General features: G+C 41.1%; 1 protein-coding gene and 1 long non-coding RNA gene across 2 annotated transcripts in view; both read left to right on the top strand.

Moving 5' to 3' along the window:
- Window positions 1–2,118: 2,118 nt before the first annotated feature.
- On the top strand, window positions 2,119–6,800 carry LOC145523053 (uncharacterized). The gene is made up of 3 exons (XR_014066327.1): window positions 2,119–4,652; window positions 6,189–6,443; window positions 6,765–6,800. It is a non-coding gene; the product is annotated as an uncharacterized LOC145523053 (long non-coding RNA).
- A 44-nt stretch (window positions 6,801–6,844) lies between these two features.
- The window catches only part of WDR49 (WD repeat domain 49), a 152,923-nt gene continuing 143,788 nt past the window's right edge, over window positions 6,845–15,979 (top strand). The window contains exon 1 of the mRNA XM_081573649.1: window positions 6,845–7,012. Within this exon, the coding sequence (XP_081429775.1) occupies window positions 6,845–7,012 (168 nt within the window). The remainder of the gene's footprint in view (window positions 7,013–15,979) is intronic.

Below are 15,979 nucleotides of genomic sequence, written 5' to 3'. Positions count from 1 at the left end.
CTTTCCTTCCAAGGAATAAGTAGCTTTTAATTTCATGGCTGCAATCACCATCAGCAGTGATTTTGGAGCCCAAAAAAATAAAGTCTGACACTGTTTCCACTGTTTCCCCATGTATTTCCCATGAAGTGATGGGACCAGATGCCATGATCTTAGTTTTCTGAATGTTGAGCTTTAAGCCAACTTTTTCACTCTCCTCTTTCACTTTCATCAAGAGGCTCTTTAGTTCTTCACTTTGTGCCATCAGTGTGGTGTCATCTGCATATCTGAGGTTATTGATATTTCTCCCAGCAATCTTGATTCCAACTTGTGTTTCTTCCAGCCCAGCGTTTCTCATGATGTACTCTGCATATAAGTTAAATAAGCAGGGTGACAATATACAGCCTTGACGTACTCCTTTTCCTATTTGGAACCAGTCTGTTGTTCCATGTCCAGTTCTAACTGTTGCTTCCTGACCTGCATACAGATATCTCAAGAGGCAGGTCAGGTGGTCTGGTATTCCCATCTCTTTCAGAATTTTCCACAGTTTATAGTGATCCACACAGTCAAGGGCTTTGGCATAGTCAATAAAGCAGAAGTAGATGTTTTTCTTGAACTCTCTTGCTTTTTCGATGATCCAGAGGATATTGGCAATTTGATCTCTGGTTCCTCTGTCTTTTCTAAAACCAGCTTGAACATCTGGAAGTTCACGGTTCACATATTGCTGAAGCCTGGCTTGGAGTATTTTGAGATTACTTTGCTAGCGTGGGAGATGAGTGCAATTGTGAGGTAGTGTGAGCATTCTTTGGCATTGCCTTTCTTTGGGATTGGAATGAAAACTGACTTTTTCCAGTCCTGTGGCCACTGCTGAGTTTTCCAAATTTGCTGGCATATTGAGTGCAGCACTTCACAGCATCATCTTTCAGGATTTGAAATAGCTCAACTGGAATTCCATCACCTCCACTAGCTTTGTTTGTAGTGATGCTTCCTAAGGCCCACTTGACTTCACATTCCAGGATGTCTGGCTCTAGGTGAGTGATCACACCATCGTTATTATCTGGGTCGTGAAGATCTTTTTTGTACAGTTCTTCTGTGTATTCTTGCCACCTCTTCTTAATATCTTCTGCTTCTGTTAGGTCCATACCATTTCTGTCCTTTATCGAGCCTATCTTTGCATGAAATGTTCCCTTGGTATCTCTAATTTTCTTGAAGAGATCTCTAGTCTTTCCCAATGTGTTGTTTTCCTCTATTTCTTTGCACTGATCACTGAGGAAGGTTTTCTTATCTCTCCTTGCTATTCTTTGGAACTCTGCATTCAGATGGGAATATCTTTTCTTTTCTCCTTTGCTTTTCACTTCTCTTCTTTTCCCAGCTATTTGTAAGGCTTCCTCAGACATCCATTTTTCTTTTTTGCATTTCTTTTCCATGGGGATGGTCTTGATCCCTGTCTCCTGTAGAATGTCACGAACCTCCATCCATAGTTCATCAGGCACTCTCTCTATCAGATGTAGTCCCTTAAATCTATTTGTCACTTCCACTGTATAATCATAAGGGATTTGATTTAGATCATACCTGAATGGTCTAGTGGTTTTCCCTACTTTCTTCAATTTAAGTCTGAATTTGGCAATAAGGAGTTCATGATCTAAGCTACAGTCTGCTCCTCGTCTTGTGTTTGCTGACTGTATAGAGCTTCTCCATCTTTGGCTGCAAAGAATATAATCAATCTGATTTCGGTGTTGAGAATCTGGTGATGTTCATATGTAGAGCCTTCTCTTGTGTTGTTGGAAGAGGGTGTTTGCTATGACAAGTGAGTTCTCTTGGCAAAACTCTGTTAGCCTTTGCCCTGCTTCATTCTGTACTCCAAGGCCAAATTTGCCTGTTACTCCAGGTGTTTCCTGACTTCCTACTTTTGCATTCCAGTCCCCTATAATGAAAAGGACATCTTTTTTGGGTGTTAGTTCTCAAAGGTCTTGTAGGTCTTCATAGAACCGTTCAAGTTCAGCTTCTTCAGCATTACTGGTCAGGGCATAGACTTGGATTACCGTATGACCTAAATCAAATCCCTTATGACTATACATTGGAAGTGAGTAATAGATTTAAGGGATTAGATCTGATAGACAGAGTGCCTGATGAACTATGGATGGGGTTCGTGACACTGTACAGGAGACAGGAATTAAGACCCTCCCCAAGAAAAAGAAATTCAAAAAAGAAAATGGCTGTCTGACGAGGCCTTACAAAATAGCTGTGAAAAGAAGGGAAGTGAAAAGCAAAGGGGAAAAGGAAAGATATTCCCATTTGAATGCAGAGTTCCAAAGAATAGCAAGGAGAGAGAAGAAAGCCTTCCTCAGCTATCAATGCAAAGAAATAGAGGAAAACAATAGAATTTGAAAGACTAGAGATATCTTCAAGAAAATTAGAGATACCAAGGGAACATTTTATGCAAATATGGGCTCAATAAAGGACCCAAATGGTAGGGATCTGACAGAAGCAGAAGAACTAATATTTATTGAGGGCTTAAAAGGTGCCAAGGGTGGAGCTGGTCCTTTCTCTCAAGCTCCGAGAGGAGGTGATTTTTAAGTGAGCTGGGAGCTGAAAAGAGAGGGCTGTAGGGGTGTGTTTGGCCACTGGGACCATGTTGGGAAGGCGTGCCTTCAAGAAGCAAGGAGACTGTGGGAAAACTCCTTGCCACTGGCCCCGAGGGAGGGGACCCCGGGGCAAGGAGCAGCCTCAACTTGAGATGGTTTGGTGAGAAAGGGGGTTTGTAAGGGGAAGCTGGTTTCTCTTATGTGAAGGAGATGAAGGGAGAAATTTAGTCAAAGATAATGGTTCAGTGGTAAGGAATCTGCCTGCAAATACAGGAGACTCAGGAGATGTGGGCTTGATCCCTGAATTGGGAAGATCCCCTGGAGGAGGAAATGGCAACCCACTCCAGGTATTCTTGCCGGGAAAATCCCATGGAGAGAGGAGCCTGGCAGGCTACAGTCCATGGAGTCACAAAGAGTTGGACACGATTAAGCGACAGAGGGTGCACAAGAATGTTAGTAAGAACAGGCCTTGGTGTGAGGAGAGGAGAAACAAAGGGAAGGAAAATTAAGAGGAAAGGCAGGACCTGCTATTTGTGTTGGTGGGTGTGAATTATAGGGGAGGAAGAGAGCAGGGATTTGGGGGTGAACTGGGAATTGTGACAGGGACACATATGGGAGTGTCTATTCAGTGGGGATAGTGATGCAGGCTCAAGGTTCCAAAAAAAGCAAAAGCTAGTGATGTATCTGTTTGCATGGTCCTCTTGGGTGCCTAGTGCTCTGCTGTGCTGGTGACTGTTGGCTGGTCCCTGCAGGAGAGAGGGGCAAGTGTCAGTCAGTCAGCTTTCCCTCCAAACTAGAGCTCCCACTTTTAAAAACAAAAAGTTTAGGCTGCACTGGGTCTTCGTTCCAGTGTGCAGTCTTCTCTTGTTGCAGTGCATGGGCTCAGTGGCCACATGGCATGTAGGTTCCCCAACCAGGCATTGAACCCATGTCTCCTGCATTGGAGGGCAGATTCTTAACCAGCGGATCACCAGGGACCTTCCACTTTTTGAGAGCACAGACTGTCTTCATCACTTCCCTGTCCCACACAGAGCCTAGGATGGGACTGGGCACGTGGCAGATTTTCACAAACTCATAACTGATGCTTGGAAAGCAAGGAGGGTAAATTTCAGCATAGGCAAGAGTTGCAAAGAGTTGGACATGATTGAGCACATGTACACACAAAAGACTAGGTATAGACTTTTTAGAGTGGTAGAAGTTTAACCTGAAAATTAACCACACCGTTACAAAGAAGGTGAAAGCCATGGAAGGCTTTATGATTGAGAGTGATTTCTAGTGCCATGATTTTACAGGAAGGAAGCTGTGTGAATTGATTAACTTCTACAGTAATTTGTTGGCTGCTCATTATAGTCTCCTGTTTTGACTAATGAATACGTTTTGAGCTGCATCTCTGTGCAAGCTAAGGCATCCAGGCAGTTTGACTGTCTTAGAATAATTAGAGAATTTTGCATTGTCAGCCAGTGGGATGCTTACCTCTCCTGGTGCAGCTTCACAGAGTATTTTTTTCTATTTCCTCTTCCTTCCCTCATTAGTGTCTGTTATGGAATTAAGCCCAACTCTCCAACAGATCACTATAAAACATTTTATAGACATTTATAGGACTGATCTGACTGAACTAAACTATTATTAATTTGCTAATTAGGATGGTAAGAAGACAGATTTTATTCTTATGTGAGATAATTTAGGGGAATTTATCATATTAGGGCTTAAAGATGTTTGATCTAATTTACTGAAGGGCTAAACCAGGAAAGTTAAATGTGTAATAAACATGCCCCCCTCAGCCCTTTTGTGCCTGTGATACACATTTATAATTTATAATGCCACTCTTTTCCTCTTAGCTTGCATGCTGCTGCTGCTGCTGCTGCTAAGTCGCTTCAGTCGTGTCTGACTCTGTGCAACCCCATAGACAGTAGCTCACCAGGCTCCTCTGTCCCTGGGATTCTCCAGGCAAGAATACTGGAGTGGTTTGCCATTTCCTTCTCCACTGAGCCTGCATATGACTTCACAATTCTCCACACAGGACTGGAAACAGCAAGAGGTTGGGACTTGACATGAAAGATGAACCAGACAGCTAATTGTTCCTACAAGACTGTAAGTCCCTCGGGGGTAGGCACCAGGTCCAAGTCAGAGACTCTTAATAAATGATTTTCAGAATGAATGATAGAGAGATGGATAAATTAATGGGTGGGTGAATGATATTTCATTTTTTTCACTACTGGTTCAGGGAAGCCTGTGGGATGCGTCCATCTCTGTGTTGTAGGGAACGTGATTTGTATCACCTTGTGCCTGTGAACACTAGCTCACTGGGTGATGTTGCTGGAAGAAAACTTAGAGAACATCTTTTCAGTTTTACAGAGATAAGAATAAGGTTCAGAGGAGGCACGCATCTAAAGCCAGGAGCCACTCTGCCATTTTCTACACCTTACTAACTGTGAGACTTTTGAGGTCAATGTTGCCTCTTCATCTGTAACCTGGAGTAGGAAATGACAACCCACTCCAGTATTCTTGCCTGGAAAATTCCATGTATAGAGGAGCCTGGCGGGTTACAGTCCATGGGGGTCACAAGAGTCAGACATGACTGAGTGACTTTCACTTCATCTGTAAAGTGGGAAGAGTGAGCTTGTCTGCTTTGCAGGATTATTGTGAAGCTTTAAGAAGATAAGGAATTACAAAGTGCTTAGTGTAGTGCCTGGTACATGGTAAATGTGAAAACAAAATGTTAATTTTCTCCTTTTTCCTTTCTTTTCATTAATATTAGCTGAACCTGTGACGGTACTGTAGGTAGTTTTATCATAAGATTTATCATATTATGTTATACTGTGTTCTGCTTCCACATTTTCAATGAATTGAAAACCTATGCTACCTGTGGATACAGAGCACCTACTCTAGACTGATGATAATTTTACTTCCAGATGGGACAGAAAATGAAATATTTGGAGAGTTTGATTAATCTCTTATATGAAGTAATTAGCATTCCCTCTGACATTTGCCATTTGCAACTGTGCATTGTTCCCAATGTTGTCAAAAGCACATAGTAGGGTACACACTGCTTTATTCAAAAGGGATAACCAACAAGGACCTACTGTATAGCACAGGGAACTCTGCTCAATGTTATGTGCCAGCCGAGATGGGAGTGGGGGTTGGAGGAGAACAGATACATGTTTATGCATGGCTGAGTCCCTTCACTGTTCACCTGAAACTATCACAGCATTGTTAATCGGCTATACTCCAACATAAAACATTTTTGGTATTAAAAAATAAATGAAATTTAAAAATATATAGTAGGTGCTCAATAAATATTTATGAAAGGAATGAAAAAAAAAAACCAAGCTAAACCATTCCCATTTTATAGACATAGAAACGAAGACAAAGAGATGATAAGAAATGGATGCATATTAAACACAAATGAAACATTTTTTACATAGAAAATGTAAAATTCCTAAATGCATTGTTGTTTTCTTTGAATACTCATCTTGCTTCATAATACATAACATGTTTCATAGAAAATACGTTTATAAAAGTTGTCTTTAAATACTGCAGTGATGAAGTTTAATTAAAAAAAAATGAGTGGGCTGAATTGTCCTTTAAAAAACCCTCAATGTTTACATTATTTATTCAAACCTTCAGGTCAGTCATTAGTTGCGAGGCGGGATGGGGGTGTGAAGAGGAGGAGAAAAAGGAGAAACCTTAGTCGGCTTCACACTGGTTGCCAGGAAGCACACAAACACAGCATGCACGCATGAAACAAACAAGGCCGTGTTGCTGGGAAGCTAGTCTCCAGAGGCACACACTTCACTGGGACAGAAACTCTCCAGCTGTGTCACCTCACACCTCAAGACAAGAAAACGGAGTTTAAATCCACGACATATGAATAAAAGCAAGGTTAGCCAACGAGATTTTGAGAAATTGCTTTTCTAATGCATTTTAAACGAGTATTAGAAGTTGCATTTTGTGTCAGTTGCTATAACCCCGGGGGAAAGCTTTTACACTCTTGTAATCAAGCCAGGTTAAACAGAATATCGGTGGGGGGATGTTTTAAAAGGATTCAACAGTGGGCTTTGAAAATAAACTGGAATTAAGGAAGAGTAAGGGTCAAGAGCTTTCATTCCCTGCCTCTGGGCTTGAATTTTTTGCCTCCTAATTGAGTGCCTTGAAATGTGCTTTTATTTTGTAATTCAATTGCTAAGTTGTTTCTTTTCAAAGGCACCTGTTGAGGGAAAAGGAAAAGAAAAAAAAAAACTCACAGAGAGAGTTGAAGACTGCTGAAAAGAGGTGAAGCCATTATGAGCTGCCACAGTGCTACCCCTGGATTGAACAAAGGATCTCAGCCCCGGCCAGAGAACCCGGAGAGGGCTTCACGTGGTGCAATTGCAAAGGAAGATGCCAGCACAGCGCTGCTTGAGAACCAACTCACCCTGGGCGACTTTGTCCAAATACAGAGAGCCTTTGAGGTAAGCACTCATCTTATTTGCCGGAGAGTTTGAGTTGTTTGTGAAAGAGACAGGGCTGAAACAAAGACTTTTCTCTTAAAAGATTTTTTTTTTTTTAATATACTTAATAGTTAACAGGGCTTCCCAGGTGGCTCAGTGGTAAAAAATCTGCCTGCAATGCAGGAGACTTAGGTTCAATCCCTGGGTCAGAAAGATCCCCTGGAGAAGGAAATGGCAACCCACTCCAGTATTCTTGCCTGGGAAATCCCACGGACAGAGGAGCCTGGCAGGCTAACAGTCCCTGGGGTCATGCAAGAGTCAGACACAACTGAGAGATACAACAGGGAACTGAAGAGACTTAATCAGACTTGGATTTAACATGAGAGTAACTGTATCCATTGGTTCATTGGGTGAGATGAAATTATTTAGTATGAAATTGCTGCTACTGAATATCATTACCATCCAGGAAGGAAAACGAATTCCTGGACAACTTTTGTTTTAGAGATCAATGTATTGTTGGAAAATAGAAAGTTATGATGCTAAGAAGGGGAAGCCAGATCTCTAGAGTGACTCCCAGTAACAACCATTGTTGTAGGCAACATGGAAATATCCCTCTGGAAATGCAAATAGGTACCTCCAGGTATATGGGCTTCCCAGGTGATGCTAATGGTAAAGAATCCACATGTCAGTGCAGGAGACGCTAGAGATGCAGGTTTGATCCTTGGGTTGGGAAGATCCCCTGGAGTAGGAAATGCAACCCACTCCAGTGTTCTTGCCTGGAGAATCCCATGAACAGTGGTGCCTGGTGGGCTACAGTCCGTGGGGTCACAGAGTCAGACATGACAGAGCGTGCTCCCACGCATGCACCCCCTGTGTGCAGACATTCTCCCCTGCCTCACCCAAAGCAACATGGCTCCTTTTCAAAGCAGATAGTGGCACTTCATTGTCCCAGATCTCCTGTGAGGAATCGGTCTGTCACTCTTTTTTGCAAATATTGGAGCAATGCCAATGAAAACAAAAATTTTGAATTTTAATTCTACATATAAACCTTAGGAATTTTAGCTATAAATGAATAAGTTCCTTCTCTCTATCTCAATTAATTTGGAACTCTGCAGCTGTGCAGAATGAACAGCGTACATCAAAATGACTTTTAGCCTCTGTGCTGATAGGAAGAAGTGTTCCTCCATGTTGTGGAATTTCAGTAGACATGAGCCTCCATCCTTTCTACTTCATTATACTTGCTAAAATATGCTCTCAGGGCTTCAGGATGTCCTCTGGGGGTGCTTGAGAATGTCATGTTAATTTGAAACAGACATACAATGTTTGGGAATACCACCTTGAAATTAATAAAGCATGGTGAAATCTAACCATTCTATTGCCCTGTAATTGGCACAAATTTTAATCTTTACCTACCCCCCCAAAATAGTTTCTAGCCACTGAAAAACTACTATACCCTATTTTGTATAACCAGTTAAATGCTACCTGTGTTGATAATGTCCCATTAGTATCAATCATCTCTTTTTAATAGACTCTATCATATCTAGTAGGACAGACATGCTCTGCCCTACACTTTTCTCATTTTAATCTTCATGTTTTTGCAGTTCATCCAAACCCACTTGTCTGAAAAGACTTTTAATGCTGCTCATGTCCAATGTCCCGAATGAATCTGGCATATTTTGATAGACATTGCAAACATTTTGACAGCTTGAGGGCATTCAGAAAAGTGTAACCACAGACTTTGACAGCTTTGACTCTGGAATGAACAGAAATGTGGGCAGTTTTGTTCTGGTGCTCAGAACATGAAGTAGAGTGCTAGGGTCTGTTAGGAGAGTCTATGTTATAAAGACCATGCATTAGAGAGTGAAACTGCTACAAAAGGTTGGGGGTGGATGTTCTTTCCAAATTACTGATTAGTCTGGAGTGAACCAAGGTGAAATGGGACAATTCAATTTCAAGATCTTTTTTTTTTTCTAATCTGTACACGTTTCAAAGACTGGATCACTTGTTTTGAAATTAACCACTTTGAAGATCAGGTACCCCTGATGGAGTGAAAAGGAGAAAGAGATTACTATTCAGAGCTCACGTGAACCTAGAGAATCTAATGACAGCGTTTAAAAAAGAAATTGAGCTTTGCAGGCTTACTTCAAGGAAAAGTGAAAGTCCATCCAGTTTTAACAGACTCAATGGAAATAATGGAATGATCCAATGGCAAATGTACAACCAGGAATAAAAATTAGGCCCTCGAGACAACACAGTTTCCATAAACAGCACAGACACCTAGAGAAGAATGATACACTAGATGATTTCCACAAACTCCCTTCCATCTGCGGTGAGGGATGGGCCCACAGGTCACAGGTGTAGATTGATGTAAAAGGAAAAATTGCCCTCAGGGGTTGTTCTGCATCATAGAACTCTGAAGGCTGTTATTTGTAGTCCATTCACTAAAGACACACTCTTGGAATGCCACAATTCTGAAATTGGATCCTTTTATCTCTTGTTTTGTTTTCTTGTACCCAGATTGCTTACTTGGAGCTGAAGAGTTGTCAGGTAATAGGCAAAGTCCATGTTCTTAAATAGCAGTGGCAATGCTTAATTAAAAAGTGGAAAGATGAGTCTTTGAATTGTGTAGTGAATGTTTCACATGTTTCCAAATGAGTTATTACATACCATATAAATCTTAGTAGTAACATTTAGAAATAAAGTGCTTGGGACCTCCCTCGTGGCCCAGTGGTTGAAACTTGGCCTTCCAAGGCACAGGGTGCAGCTTCGATCCCTGGCTGGGGAGCTAAGAGCCCACGTGCCTTGTGCCCAAAGAAACCAAGACATAAAACATAGGCAATATTGTAACAAATTTAATAAAGACGTTAAAAATGGTCCACAACAAAAAATTCTTTAAGAAAAAAAAGGGAAGAGAACGTGAGTAGTGCTTAGGTTTATTATATGATGGTGTAAATGAGTCAGAATCAGTGTTTAAAAGTCGGGGGTCAGACTTCTTGGATTTGAATCCTTGTTTTGTCACTGACAAGGTGATTTTGTGCAAATCACTTAATCTCTCCGAGCCTCAGTTTCCTTTATTTCTAACCTGGGGATAATAGGGTTTTTGTGAGGATTAAATGAAATATTATCTGGAAAGCACTTGAAAGAGTGCTTGATATAGAAAAAGTGCTCAGTCAACATAGTTATTATATCTTCAGTGAGTAGAAATTGAACCACATGGCCTGTAACAGAGTCTTAACTTTAACACATACATTTCCCCCCAAAAGTTAAACTTTGACTAACACTCACAACTATGCTTTTATATTCCTTTTGGTTGGGGTAGGAAGTGGAAACAATGAGTTGCAAAGACACAAATTCACATAGAGGAGTACAAAAGCTCATCTTTTCATCTCTTATTTCAGATTTGATTAGCATGTGAAAGATGTCAAGATATCTTGATCCTCTTCTTTAGAACAAAGAAGTTATCTGGATAGAAGTACTAGAAAAGTAACTATGAGTTTTGTTTTGTTTTTTTTATTTTAAGTGATGGTGTCCAAAAAGCCATATATCAGTTTGCAGGGAATGTAACTTGTATTAGTCATAGAACTGTAAAATGCTTGCTACCCAAACTTCCCTACTTAAAGAAATGATGTGCTCTCTGGATAGTCGTATTATTTTAATGTCAAACATATTTGACATTTTCTTAAATACTTCAGTAGCTCCTTACTGTGTGAAGAAGGATGCCTATGATTTGCTGATTTTATAGGAATCTTGAGAAGTAGAAATTAATGGCCCAAGGGAAATGGGATTTTGGAAACGCTGCATTGAGACTTGATATATTTTGATTTTTTCCCCCAAGACTGTGGCTATGTAGGTTCTTGAATATTTCTTTTCTTGACTTTTCCATCGTTGACGTCTTTGTATCAGGACAATCCACTCTTTGATCTTGGGAGCCTTGTTGCCTGTTTGGCTTGGGTCTATAGTTTGCTACGCTGCTGGGCTCTCGGGATTGGGTCCCGACCTGCCTCTGTTGGCCACGCTGTCTGTAGCAAACCCTGGCACATCCTTTCTGGCCCTACCCTGTCTGCTCCATGCTGCCATTTGCCTGAGTCCTACTAAATCTTAAGCTTAAATAGCTTGAAATAAAGCTCCTAAACCATATGTAAATGGTGAGCTATTTATGCTTAAAGTAGGAAGGGCCAAAACAGTTCAGTGTGAGAAAGGCATAGTAAAAACCCTAACAGGAAGTCCCCAGAGATGTTCAGGGAAGGTTCTCAGAACACACTTATCTTGGGTGGTGGGTGAATGGAATCTAAACAACACACTTGTGCTCACTTAACCTCGATAGACCAGAGAAGTTCAGGAGGTATTTGCAGTTCTGAAAAATGTTCTTAAGGTATAATAAATGATTAAATCCACAGAATTTATGATGTATTCATGCTTGATTGTCTTTATAAAAATTACCAACATTCTTGTCTACAGCAGGGCTTATGAACAATGCTTCCCTTGTACCAACAGGACAAAACCAAGAGTTCTGATGCCCTGCTAGGCAAGGTAGACTTTAATGAATCCAGAAAGTCACTGTTATCAAAAATTTAATTACATACATTTACAGTTAGGTGAGTCATATTAACCCCCCCTCCAAACAAACAAACAAGAATGATCTCGGTCTTCTGATCCTCCTGTTCCACCCCTTCCATCCTCACCTCTCCCAGACATGAGGAGAAATTATTTGAGTAACCCAACTGATGGTGACAGTGGTGGTCTGTATTTTTAAATTAAGCGGTGGGTGTGGGGGGGCGGGGAGCGGTGGTAATCTATTAAAAGGATATGAGATTGAAAAAAAAAAGACAGATTCCCACTTTTCCGTTATTTAGCCTTTCTTTTTTATATATATATAAATGAGTTTACTTTATTTATATTTTGTCCATGCCATTTGGCATGTGGGATCAGAGTTCCCTGACAAGGTTTTAAACACTAGCCCCTGGCATTGGAGGTCAGAGTCCTAGCCCCTGGACTGCTAGCAAAGTCCCTGTCCTTCTTTCTAAACTCTTAGGACTCTCCCAGTTCATAAGGGACTTGCCTTCTCACTGCCCACTGTATCTTTGCTATTAATTTATCCAAATGGACAGGCCTTCCTAGATGTAGCTTATGTTCCAGAACTCTTCTTACTTCTTGCTTCTTTTTTATTCTACCCTGGACATCACCATCCCAAACACATAAATAAAACCATCCATCTTTGTTTCACCTCTCCTCAGAACTGTTAGATTTTGCTTGTCTGTGTCAAAATATGACACAGTCCATGAAGATCACTTAAAAATTATTTTTAAGGTAGGACTGATAGTTAACAACTGTATAGTATGAAATTAAAGGTCTGAAATTAGAAAATTTAACAGGGTGTGCAAATAGTGTAAAGTATATAATAGCACATTAATGATAGAGGTTTATTTATCACTCATGTAGACGGCAGATATTTCTAATTGGCAGCAGCTCCAAGTAGGGATTCTAATAGGCAAGCTCCTTCCATCTTCTGCCTTCAGGCTGCCGTGTGTCAAGCTAGTTGTGTGTCAAGCTAGTCGTGGGAGTAAGAGCTTGAAGGAGCACGTGGGGAAGGGTTTTGTGGGCCAAACTCCCATGTCTACTGCCAGGACAGCTGGAAAGGGTAGGCAGATGTGTGCCCAGAAAACAGTCTCACTCACTATCCTCAGAGTGCAATGGTAGGAAAATTTCCATCTCTCCTAATAAACCTGTGTGCTATATTTCATAGATTAAGGAAAGCTATGTACCTAAGGACGCTTTATGTTTTGCCTTTGTTGCCAGGAAGTTCAAAGTTAAAGTTAGTCTTCAATAGATACAATGATTCTTAACATAAATTTTTCTGAAACAATTATCTTCTGTTTTCATTCTATGATCCTTGTTCTTTTGTCTTGGTTTTAATGGTCTGACTGCCTATGTACTGTACTGAACTCAAGTTCTTCCTGGAAATCAGTGGAGGTAAAAATGATGAATAAAAATTTAATGTCTTTGAAGTACTGTGAGATTTTACCAAATACCTCTGTAGGTATCGTGTGATTTGATCCTCTCACCAGCCTGGAATGTAGTCAGGGCAGGTATTTTTATTTCCCATTTACACATGAGGAGAAGAAACTCAAAGATATTTAATTGAGTTACCCTATAGGGCAGAGCCAGGGCCCTGGGGTAGATTGTCAACCTTCCAGCCCTTTGTATGGCAGGGCTCCCACTGGCCACCAGGCACCCGCCCTTTGGGATTTGCTCTAAGGAAAAGGAATCCAATAGGATACGGACTTTAATAATTAAACGAACATGTCAAATTAGTGCCACACAGACACTGTGCCTTGGTCACTTGGAATTAATGCAAATCAGCAAATAATAAGTCCTATAATAAATCAATGCAGAGAAGGGTGGAAGAATGAAAGGGAAGGATAGGAATAACTCATTGCTTTTTTTAAATTACTTTTTCCTTTCTGAAGGCATTCAGTGGAGGTCTGTGAGAAGGTAAACAGGTAAAGCTTAATCTACACTGTATTCCATAGTACAGAGTGCATCCAGCAATCTCAGTCAATCCATCACTTGCTGACCAAAGGCAGCAGGTCAGAGCATTTCTCACTCCAGCTCCTTTAGAGGAATCAAACACCTCATTTTTGATGGCAGCAGAAAATCAGTGAACCCTGCAGTTTCCCCTTCTCATCATTAAGGTAATAGCATGAAGACAAATTCGATAGCCCTGTGGTTGGCACAATTGGAAACAACAGACAATGCTTTGGTGGTTTTGTCTGAGTTGTTAGAATTCATGGGGAGGTTAACAAAGGATGCTATCATCGGAACAAAAGCAAGTGAAGTTCTCTGTCAACACACGTGAAAAATCGGCCTTCCTGAACACTAATGCCCTTGTGCTGAATTTTGTGACAAGTTATAACAGCTTCATGCCTTTTCTAATTTCTCTGTTTGCTTTCAGAACTGGCATTTATAAAAATTAATCTGGGTCAGCGAGGGTCATGAAGAGTACTTTTTGAGGGACAGATATTTTAACCTTAAGCTTTGGCCAGGATTGGAGTAGAGAAGGCAAGCAAGAAATTTGTTATAAAGGAGAAAGCAAGCAAGCAAAGATGCCTATTGCTATTTATTTGTAGTATATCAACTTAGCCAGACCTTTACACCATGGACCTGTGTGCTTCCTCAGTCACTTCAGTCATGTCCAATTGTTTGTGACCCCATGGATCATAGCCTGCCAGGCTTCTCTGTCCATGAGATTTCCCAGGCAAGAATACTGGAGTGGGGTACCACGCCCTCCTCCAAAGGATCTTTCCGACCCAGGGATGAAGCTGCGTCTCCTATGTCTCCTCTATAGCAGGCAGATTGTTTATTGCTGAGCCACCAGAGAAATCAAGATGAAGGGCACAGCCTACCTTTTCAAATTTCCTAAAAATTAAGAAAGAAAAATGAAGAAAACAGACAACTGGAGAAATATACTCTATGCTATTTTGATTTTGCATTTGTGCTGTGTTAGCAAGTATAGTTACACCCAATGATAAGAGCCCCTGAATTGCCCTTCATGATTTCTGATCTTTCCCTGAAGCTCTGGTCTAATACCAAGTCCCTCGGGTAATTTTTTCCCCTCATCAGGTGTTGCCAACATATTATGGAAAAGAGTCTTGTTAGATCTTGACTCTGGGCATGAGCATTCTCTGCTAAGGACTTCCAGGAACACAGTTTTCCTATACTCTGTTGCTTCCCACGTTCTCTCTTCTTAATTCTCACAACCTCTGAGGCCAGGTTGTCACACTGGTCTTTCTCCAGATCTGTCCAATATGGCAGCCTTGAGCCAAAGGTGGCTATTTAAATTAAAATGAAATAAAGTTAGAACTTACTTAATAAAATAAAAATTCAGTTCCTCACAAGCACCAACCATGTTTAAAGTATTCAGTAAGTGCATGTGGCTAGTAGCCACCACAGTGGAGAGTACAGATTATAGAACATTTTCTTCATCAGAGAAAGTTCTATTGGACAATTAGACCTTTCTCTTGGTATCCTAGTAGCTTGCTCCCTTTCCATACTTCTGGTCATATATATGTGGCCAACAGGCTACTCTCAGCCCCTCAGTCCCCCCTGGAAGTATACCAGACTCCTCATTCCTTAGAGCTGGAGGCCAAACTGATTATTTGCCCTGGTGATTGTTGGTGTTGTTCAGTCACTCAGTCATGTCCTACTCTTTGCGACTCCATGAACTGCAGCATGCCAGGCTTCCCTGTCGTTCACCATCTCCTGGAGTTTGCTCAAACTCACATCTGTTGAATTGGTGATGCCACCCAATCATCTTATCCTCTGTTGCCCCCTTCTCCTCCTGCCCTCAATTTTTCCAACATCAGGGTCTTTCCCAGTCAGTTGGCTCACCGCATCAGGTGGTCAAAGTATTGGAGCTTCAGCTTCAGCCTCAGTGTTTCCAGTGAATATTCAGGATCGATTTCCTTTAGGATTGACTGGTTTGACCTCCTTGCTATCCAAGGAACTCTCAAGAGTCTTCTCCAGAACCACAGTTTGAAAGCATCAATTCTTCAGTGCTCAGCCTTCTTTACAGTCTAACTCTCACATCCATATATGACTACTGGGAAACCATAGTTTTGACTATATGGACTTTTGTTGGCAAAGTGAATATCTCTGCTTGTTAATATGCTGTCTAGGTTTGTCATAGCTTCTCTTCCAAGGAATAAGCATCTTTTAATTTCGTGGCTGCAGTCACCATCTGCAGTGATTTCGGAGCCCAGGAAGATAAAATCTGTCACTGTTTCCACTTTTCCCTCATCTATTTGCCATGAAGTGATGGGACCGCCTGCCGTAATCTTAGTTTTTTGAATTTTGAGTTTTAAACCAGGTTTTTCCACTCTCTTCTTTTACCCTCATCAAGAGGCTCTTTAATTCTTCACTTTCTGCCTTTAGAGTGGTATGATCTGCGTATCTGAGTTTGTTGATATTTTTTCTGTCAATCTTGATTCC

The sequence above is a fragment of the Giraffa tippelskirchi genome, chromosome 2 (assembly GCF_054371585.1).
Source record: "Giraffa tippelskirchi isolate mGirTip1 chromosome 2, T2T-mGirTip1v1.2.pri, whole genome shotgun sequence".
Taxonomy (NCBI): Eukaryota; Metazoa; Chordata; class Mammalia; order Artiodactyla; family Giraffidae; genus Giraffa; species Giraffa tippelskirchi.
Note: the sequence above shows the minus strand (reverse complement) of the source record. Positions and strands in the feature narration are given on the sequence as shown.